The 9,707-nt window shown below is 39.7% G+C and overlaps 1 protein-coding gene across 1 annotated transcript in view; it reads right to left on the reverse strand.

The window, feature by feature from the left end:
- The window catches only part of lrriq1 (leucine-rich repeats and IQ motif containing 1), a 32,384-nt gene extending 23,317 nt beyond the window's left edge, over window positions 1–9,067 (reverse strand). Inside the window, 14 exon segments of the mRNA XM_051073169.1 lie at window positions 456–549; window positions 861–934; window positions 1,182–1,309; window positions 2,683–2,876; window positions 3,298–3,448; window positions 3,527–3,679; window positions 3,907–5,462; window positions 5,465–5,693; window positions 6,081–6,155; window positions 6,509–6,732; window positions 7,343–7,463; window positions 7,582–7,637; window positions 7,894–7,990; window positions 8,728–9,067. Coding sequence (XP_050929126.1) covers window positions 456–549; window positions 861–934; window positions 1,182–1,309; window positions 2,683–2,876; window positions 3,298–3,448; window positions 3,527–3,679; window positions 3,907–5,462; window positions 5,465–5,693; window positions 6,081–6,155; window positions 6,509–6,732; window positions 7,343–7,463; window positions 7,582–7,637; window positions 7,894–7,990; window positions 8,728–8,844 — 3,269 coding nt within the window. The 5' untranslated portion in view covers window positions 8,845–9,067.
- Between the last annotated feature and the right edge of the window lie 640 nt (window positions 9,068–9,707).

The raw sequence follows: 9,707 nt of genomic DNA on the forward strand, positions 1-9,707 counted from the left end.
GCAGTAATCTAATAGCAGACGCGGATCACAGTGCTAATCCTGGAAAGTGGAGAGGAAGGCCTGTGTTCTGCTGGAATGTTTAGACTACCTGCGCCAATAGACCAAATTTGTGATAAAGAAATACTGGATTTTCACTGGTATGTTCCTTTGAACATCCATCACAGCGAGTGATATTTCAGAGCAAAGGAAGCTGAAACCGAAACTTTCTTCCAAATAATTTCCAGAAAGAACCACGGAAATTTCTAATTATACTATCTTGATTAGAAACTGTGCGGCAGAGGTGAACATGCTAAAGTCAGGGGTGAACAGCCATCCAGAGAATTACTGGGTGCATTCAAATCAGTTTAATACAACCGCACATCCACACGTGCCCTAAAAGCTGGAGCACATTAGATTCCTGAAAAACAGTAGCACATGAAAAATGCTCTGAGTCGTCCACCCAAACTTCACCTTACCTCCAGCCACTTTCCTGCTGAAGAGGATTCCCAGTGAGGTGGACCTCTCGCAGGAACTGACAACCCTCCAGACTCTCACACATGTTCTGTAGTTCTGAAAGAGAAGGAAAAAAACACCTTTGCCGTGTCAATGTCTATCTTTCAGTCTGTTCCTCACTTTCACCAGTGTCTCAGCTGGTTATGCAGTTATGTTCAGTTATGTTATGAAGGCAACAGCATCATATAAAGTGATGGAAGTATTAGTGAAATGCCTAAAGGTTTGGTAAATTTATAGCTATCATGACCTCTTTTGTTAAGTGAAACCAATCTGTTTTGTTTCACATTACATACACAGTAGAGGCTGGTATGCCTTTATGATGAGAAAATGAGATTTATGTAATAGGTTTAATGAAAGCAAAATGTTACCTGAGATGCAGTTGAATCGAAGATCCAGATTTGCAAGGGACACAAAATCAGACATGGAGGGCAGGAGGGTAATTCTAGGAAAGACAGAGACATATTCTAACATTTCTACATCTAGCATTTTCATTTTTCATTTTCAAATCATATGACTATGATGTGATTTTTTTAAGATGTTCATGCTACAAGAGTCACGCAAAATGTTTCATTTCTGAAAGAAAAAGAGAAACAAAAACTTGTGGCTGTGTGTTATTATATCTTTTGTGTTTCTACCAAATAACAGTCCTCAGGCAAAGACAGATATCATTTAGGACTGGTGGAACATACCTGTTTTGAGCTACCGAGAAGTGGTGCATGAGGGGAAGCCAGCAGGCAATGAGGCCCTGCAGTGAGGAGATGCTGTTGTCGTCCAGATGCAGCTCTCTGAGGAGGATGTGGTTGTTAAGACTCGGGGGCTGATGGACAAACGGGGTGTAGTTGTCAGATAACACTGGTAACACTGAGGGGTTACACTAACTTTACACTGCTGCTGCTGCTGCTGGTCCAACAGCAACCAAATGACCCCATCCATCAATGTCAGTTGTTTTAGTCCTGCTGTGTTTACAGTTTATCAACGGGTGCTAGCCACAAATGAAGCTCATCAGGGACAAGGTGGTTTCCCTAGAAACACTGAGGATGTATACATTTTAATTATAATTACTTTTGTTAATATTTTTATTTTGAATGCAACTTTTTCTTTTTCTTACTTGCACAAAAAAATGAAAGATAAGCTTCAGTCATTAGTAATTTCTCCAACTGAAGCTTAAAGAGCATTCTCATAGAAGAGAGTCTGACTTGACAACACAGGTGTAACTAATAACATCGTGCTGAGTCCATCTCTCTCTCCGTTCAGTTGAAGCCTGTATGACTAACAAATTCAAGAATGCACCTCAGTTTGACATTTCTGAGTCTTGCAGGTTAAATTCACTTTTGTTACACATGCAAATTTGTGCTGTCCACCAATAGAGAAAGTGTTCTGTTAGTGCATCTTAGTTGGAAATATGGACAGTACAGTATTACACTAAATATCAAGACTGTCAGATCACCCATACTGAGTTTGTTATATTACATTCTTTCTTAGTCCAAAAGGGCAAATTTATTTGAAAGTGTTTCTTTACTTCATCCAACCATTTAAACCCTTTATCCTGCACGATGTCACAGGTTGTGTGAAAGATTTTCAATATATATTTTTCTTAATTTAATATAATGTGATATTAAATTGTAGAGTCACAGCAACATATACAGCCAAACAGTAGCCTGTATGTATCTGTAACAATTTCAAGCTTTTATTTTGAAGGTTTGACAGCTAGATGTCTATGTTGGATGTATTTTTTTGTTTTTTGTTTTTTTGTCATTCTAACTAGCCTCGCACACCTATCCCCTTCTGAAATTATTGGTATTGGAAATTTTTAGTTTGTGATTATCAAACCCATAAAATGAATGTCATATTGTCATTTTATTGTTTCTGCATCATGATGGAAAAAAATCAAAATAACTTCTAGTTATGAGCAGAAAACAAAAAACTGAAAAGAAGAAGAAGAAAGTAGACTTAAATCTTTTTTTCCAAATACTTTTTTTCCAAGGGAAATCCCTACATCCCCTCAAACAAATTGTTTACATCCCTACAATATGAAAACAGAATGATTTGAGCTTAATTCAATAAAACCTTTTGAGTCCCTCTCCTCCCTCAAGCATCCACATCAGTTTCTGTACAGGTCTCACAAAACTGCAACACTCAACAGTGATGTCAGACCCAGTGTTTTCAGTGATCAGCTGGTTCTGTTTTTACCTCAGTGAGACTGTTGGCTCTTAGGTCCAGTGTCTGGAGCAGAGCACTGTTCTCCAGACCTTCTACACTTGCCAGGTGGTTGTGTGAGCAGTCCAGGTGAAGGAGGGTGTATACGTCCCTCAGTCCTCTGGTGCTGATCAGCTGGTTGTGATCCACTGACAACCTCTGCAGTCTCCTCATAAACTCCAGACCAGCTGAGGATGAGACGAATAAAAGAAGCCACTTATTCGGATTGGAAAAACAGCTCAGGATGAGTCTGCATATGAGGAGTAAGTAAATCATAAGCATATGTTAAAGCCCTCACACCTGTATGTATAATTTTAGGGGTGATTCACAACAAAGTGAAGAAGCTAAAAGTACAATTCAATGTGTTTAACCTCTTGCCTGGCCAATATCTATTTATGACTTTAGCTCCACAGCTCTGGGCCCAGGTTTAGTTTAGTAAATAAATCACATTTCAGTACAGACTGGAGTGAAAGGTCCAGGACTGAAAGGAAAAGAGATAAAGGAAGAGAGAGGCTGCCCTCTAGTGGAGTATTGCAGACATGCCAAGAGTTTAGGCTTGTCTGCTACTGTACACAACTAAAGTCCAAAGTTAAAAGTTCAGGTTCTTACCAATGCGGGTGATGGAGTTATATGAGAGGTCTAGAACATTCAGGTTCTCAACACCACTTAAACCATGGATGGATGTTAACTTGTTGTGGCCTAGTCGCAGAACTCGTAAACTGGTCATGTTTTCACAGTCCACAAATGAGATGTCATTTTCCTAAGACAAAACAAATTGAGTAAAAAAAAACATAAAAGATGGCAGCAGTAACTCATTATATACTGGCTGAATATTCACCTGCACATCAATGTAGCAAAGCTGTGGTAACTGACTGACGCCTTCCAAGGATTTGAGGCCACAGCGTATCAGGGTGAGGGACTGAAGGCGAGTACACTGAGCAAGAGTGGATAAGCTACAGCCAGGCAAGTCCTCCAGGGTCACTGTGGTTACCTGAAAGACAGGCAGACGTTGCTTCAGGGTTCAGGGATTTTACTGAATCTTGAAAGGTTAAATTGACATGTTTGACATGGCACAGAGATAAGTCATTGTTATATTAAGTATAAATCATAAACTAGCCAGAAGTGGATTACTACTAACACAAAGCATTCTTTTTTATAGCTAGATAAAATAGTGTTGCCAATGTGTCAATCAAAGCTGAACATGTGTACAAAGGTTACCTCTTGCAGAGATTTACAGCCTATGGACTGAAGCAGAGTGTGTGGGCAGAGAGGTGGCAGGCTGCTGGCCTCAGCAGCCCTCTTCAGTCCTCTTCGACTCCGAATACATCCTTTTTGCTTCCTCTTGTTCTGGAGAGACAGTTTGGACCACGAGATGCAGTCTTTCATCCAGGACAGTCTCTTCTGCTCTGTGTGCTCTGGTAGACACACTGGTAAAGAGCTGAAAGAGGTGCAAAGCTTTACTGCTGCATCTTGTAGGTCCATAGTTTTATATATAGAGGTCTGGCTAATGTCCTTGTTTAGGTCATGTTGTTGTACAGTTTCAGAGCTGGTGGGAATGACTGTGGACTCACTGTGTGAAGGACCAGGGTTTGAGGAGGTCTGGGTAGTGCTGTCCTCTAGTTGTGAGGTTAGGGAGTTTCTGTTGTTCTCCATATTCTTGCTCTTATTTTGAGCTTTCATGCTGTCATTTTCTTTTTCCTTCTCTTGCAGCTCATTTGCTCTCATCAGCCTGTCCTCCTCTTTGGTAACCTGTGCTATAATTTTGTTACTTTCCTCCTCTTCTTTGAGTCTTCTTTCTTCTGCTTTTATGTTTTCTTTGCTTTTTCTCATATCTTCCTTAATCTGCTTCTTGTCAGGCTCTATATTTCTTCTCCCATCCTCCCTTTTTGTCATATCATCCTTCTCTTGCTGTCTCTTCACCTCTTCCTGCCTCTTTTCTTTATCCTTTGTTTTTTTGAGTCTTATTTCTTCTTGTACATTACTGTGTTCTTCTTTCTGTCCAGTCATTTCTTTCTTCTGCCATTTTCCACACTCATTTGTTTTTTTCTCTTCTTCCGTCATGGTCATATCTTTACATTCTATGCTATGTCTCCTCTCCTCATCCTTCTTTCTCTTTTCTTCATCTTCCTTGAGTTGTAGTTCTTCTATTTCTCTATTTTCCTCTTCCTTTCTCTTCGTCTGTTCAGCCATTATCTTCTTCTCTATCTCTACCTTTCTTGTTTCCTCCTCACTTTCCTCCTTCCTCATCTCCTTCTGCTTCATCCTCACCTCTTCCTCTCCTCTGTCATCTTCCTCATCACTGTTTCTCCCCTCCTCCTCAAGTCCCATTTCTTCTTCATTTTTTCTCCTTTTGTCTTTCTCCATCTTCTTCCTTGCCACCTCTATCATTTTTTCCCTTTTCCTTGTTTCCTCCTCCTCCACCCTTTTCCTATTCGTATCCTTCTCCTTTATTTTCTCTTCATTTTCCTTCCTTTTTCTCTCCTCCTCTTCCACCTGTCTCCTCTTCTCCTCTTCCTTAAATTGTATTTCTTTTACTTTTCTCTCTTCCTCCTTCTTCCTCATCTCTTCCTCTATCTTCTTTTTGTCCTCTTCTCTTTTCCTCCTCTTCTTTTCCTCTTCCTCCTTCTTCCTCTGCTCATCTTCCTTCTTTCTTCTTTGCTCTTCTTTGAGTCTCATTTCCTCTATTTTTCTCTTTTCCTCTTCCTCTTTCCTCCTCTTCTCCTCCTCCATCTTTTTCCTCTCCATCTCTCTTTTAATTCTCTCCTCTTCCCTTTCCTCCTGTCTTCCTCTTCCCTCTTCCTCTTCTCTTCCTCCTCCTTCCTTTTCCTCTCTATCTCTCTCTTAATTCTCTCCTCTTCCCTTTTCCTCCTGTTCTCCTCTTCCCTCTTCCTCTTCTCTTCCTCCTCCTTCCGTTTCCTCTCCCGCTCTTCCCTTATCCTCTTCTGCTCCTCCTCCCTCATCCTCCTCTCTTCCTCCACTCGTTTCTGTAAGTTGCTGATAAGCTCCTGATTAGTAAAGATAGTTACTAGAGTTAAAACAAAAGCAAAACATTTCATTGCAAGTAAATAAAACATTAAAATTACACACAACTGAAACACCATTTGGGTGAAGAGGAATATGGAACAATAATTACTAAATATAGAGTGTGTCAGTCACATACGGATTTGTGAAATCAAGAGTCCCCCAAAGGGACACTTGTTCTTTTACATACTCTCACTGTGATTCCAAGTTGTTGAAATAATAATGATGAATTCAAATTACTATTTACTTATCTTGGGAATCCTAAAACTGAATTATTGATTTGTAAAAGTGCCTCCACCCACAGTGAGAGCCCATGTCTTTGGTTGGACATCTGGAGGAAAATGCAATGACAGGACTCATATTCATACTACCTGCTGAAGCAGAAACTCCTGTTCAAGTTTTTCCTGAGCTCTCTTCTCCATCAACTCAAATTCTTTCTGATGTAGCTGGATATAGTAAACAATAACAAAAAAAACAAACATTAATGGTATCCATTACGCCATGTTACACTTCTAAAAATTCAGGATCTTTTTCCACACAGAATACTTCTCACTGTCTGACAACTTGCTTTCTATTTGTCATCCGTCTGTCTTATTGTCATTACTTAAAGTAAAGAGGTTTAAATTTGTCCTTTTGGATGCTCTCTCTCACTACAGCATGACATTTCTTGAAATGTCACATCCCTACAAAGTAGGGAAATACATATTTGCTCACTTGGAATAGTTTTAAATAATCTGCTATATCAAGAAATATTATGACAAGTAACCATGTTGAGTAAAAGGAGTTTCAAGTGTTTCACCTTCTCTGCCTCCATTATCTTCTTCAGCTCCTCCTGGAAGTCTCTTTCTCTCTGTCTCCTCTGCTCCTCTTTCTTCATCTCCTCACAGTGTTGTTTCTCTCTGTGTTCTCTCTGGTACTCACTGCTTTTCTTTATTACCTCTCCATTCATTGAGCTCTTAAGGGTTCTCACTTCAATTTCCAGATACTTCTCACTCCCCATATATTCATTTGTTCCAGCCTCATCTATGACAAATACAAAAATGTAGTAGTTCAGCAAGCGAGGAGGAAAATCATGCACTGCTCAAAAACTAGATATTTTCACTGCAAACATGCAAACATACTGACAAAAAACTAAAATATAACCATTTACTCTATTTTCTGTTCAAAAGGTTGGGTTATGTACATCATTACTGTACTACACCAGTGAAGAATGAGAGCAAAAAATAAAACAACAGTGACCCCTTGTGGGCAACTGTTCTATTGCCAAAGACATTTCAGTGAATTATAAGACCTTCGGTAAGGCATATTTAACATGTCTTTTCATTTGTTTACCTTGAATTTATATCCTGTTGTCACTTTGCCATAAGTACATACTGTACAAGATTTCACTGGGTACCAAAACAATAATGTTTTTCTTGAATCACATGTTTTTATTAACATGTAAGTTCACCACGGTCAGTCACATCACAATGAAGATGCTTTTACCTGTGATATATTTCATTTATCACCCTATAATGTGGCTTAAATAAAGCTGAGTTTGAGACAAATGTCCTGCAAACCGTGTCACCCTGTTGGGTTTACACAACACTGCATTCAAGAATTTTCTCTTCATTTTTCTAAATATGTACTGTACCTTCATTGTTTGGACACACTGACACATTGTGAGTGAAAAGTGCTTCTGTCTCTGTGGGTGGAGGCAGGAGATGAGTGTCAGTGGAAAAGTTGTTTTCCTCATTTTCTGTTTCACAAGTGACCTGTAACAGAAACAATAAACAGACTTAGAGTAGTTTTCCAGAACGTGTAGAGCCATTGTAGTTTGGAAGGGTCATACAGAAAGAGACTTGAGACTAGACTCTAAAGAGAGACATTTACCTGCTTATTCAGTTCCATTATGTCCTTACTGAATTCAGTAGCCAGGTTCATCGTGTCTTCAGTGTAATGTGATGCAGTGAAGTCACATGATGTAATTCAAAGAAAAGGCAGGTGTTATTATGGAGACAATCTAAGTCACTTTGATGGGATTGTTGGAGGTCATATTTTATCGTAAATATCTGACAGTCTACATCTCACATGTAACAACCATTCTGTCAATATAAAGGCTGTAATACCTTTTCATCACAGGAAAGAAACGGCTTTAGACATATCAAAATGTTTCATATGTTACTGCTCTTTAAGTTTCCATACCTTCAAGTTCCTCAAGGATGAGCGTCTCACAGACTGCTGCTCTGCTTTTAGAGGTTTCAAAGTAGCTCAGCAGAGATGGTGGAATATCATCGGAGACCTGTTGTCAGAAAGTCAGATTAATGTCATATTGGTCTCATAAGAAAAGCAAATTCATTTATACGCTGTCATTTCAGAACACCTCCAAGTTTTCCATCTACCAAAACTTCAAAACATGTCTTGATACTAAGCTTTTGGAGACAAAAGTGAGTACATAACTAAATGATAGCATATATGGTCAGTGTGTACTGTGCTGTGTTAGAAATAATTAGACTTGTGGTAAGTCTGTCAGTCATTATGAGCACAGAATGCTCCCCAGTTGTCCATAATCCATCCATTAACTATGCCACTAATCCTGTCTGTGGTCCCAGGAGTTTTTTCACATTAATCTGCACACTTTTCTTAATGGCTTTACAAATACTTACTCAGCTTGTGCCAACCGTGGCCAATGGCACCCCATAAGTGACGTAGCTAACTTTCAACCTTCGTCTTTAACAGTATTGTCCTCGGGTGAAATGTAACTTTCAGCCAGGTAAATCACAGAACACACAAAGACTTGGACATAAAATATACTTAAAAACCTAAAACACTGATAATATGATACGTAAAGTATGTAAAAGTCCACCATACACAGGCCGACATTAAACAACAAAAATTACACAACTTCATTAGCAACCTTTAGCTACATTTAGCTTGTGGTCACCTGTTACCTGTCGCATTAACGTTGACAAATGTTAACCTGATCGATTTATTTAATTGTCCGGGTCTCAGGCCTCATCAAAGGACTCAGAGACTTACCGTCTCTTCGTAAAATGAAAAGCTCTCCTGCTCTTCTGTAATTTCACCAGTATCAGAGACGACCACATTACTCATCTCCCGCATGATTGTTTCATCCAACTCATTAGCATCCGTCATGATTTTAAAACGCTGGCGGCTCGGTGGATAACTTAACTTTTACATTCATTTACCACCGTCTGTCGTCAGAAAGTTAGTTTGCGTGGCTATTATTGTCGGCAAATACCCACATACTTGCCGCTTGTCTGAATATTATGCTATTCAACGCGTCAAAGCTAATTAAAAATTTGCTAGCATGACAAACAAATCGACAATATCCTTTCGCGTCTAGCAGGGAGATACTTGCGTCTCCATGGAAACAGCGCTGTAAACTACGTAACCCCTCACGGGACAAACTGTGCAAAACGCAAAGGGGAAATATAGTATAAAATGTTTTCCAGATAGATAGATAGATAGATAGACTGTAATAATTCCAGCATTGTATTGGTCGTGTGATACTTTGGTGCAAAAAAGAATCTGAGAACAGCACAGCTGTTGAAGGCAGCACTTCTTTGTGGAAATAAAATGTAGTGTCATGGACTTGTGTGGGCATTTTGGCCAGCCAGCTGGAAGGGTCAGTGAGCCTAAGACTTGTAGGTGAATCACAGGACCAGATGAACAAAAAATGTGTTGGGCTGTGAACAATGCACACTTTTTCCATGGCATTTATGATCACAAAGACCTGTTCCTCTCTCCCGTGGTGAAGGCTCTGCACTTGTTCTGTACTCTGTCTCTTTGAGGAGATTCCAGTTGCCCACACAGGTTTTCCCATACACATTCCCGAGGGGTTTCTAAAAGGAACCCAGTCTCCTTCCTCAGAGTTTCAAAGAAAAACAGCGTGTCCTCAATCCCAAACTGTTTGGTCTGGAGACACTCTAAGGCCTGTTCTCCGTTCTCGTGACGTTCCACGACTAAAACAAAACAACAGAATGGCGCCAGATCAG

Source organism: Lates calcarifer, linkage group LG10, assembly GCF_001640805.2.
Source record: "Lates calcarifer isolate ASB-BC8 linkage group LG10, TLL_Latcal_v3, whole genome shotgun sequence".
Lineage (NCBI taxonomy): Eukaryota > Metazoa > Chordata > Actinopteri > Centropomidae > Lates > Lates calcarifer.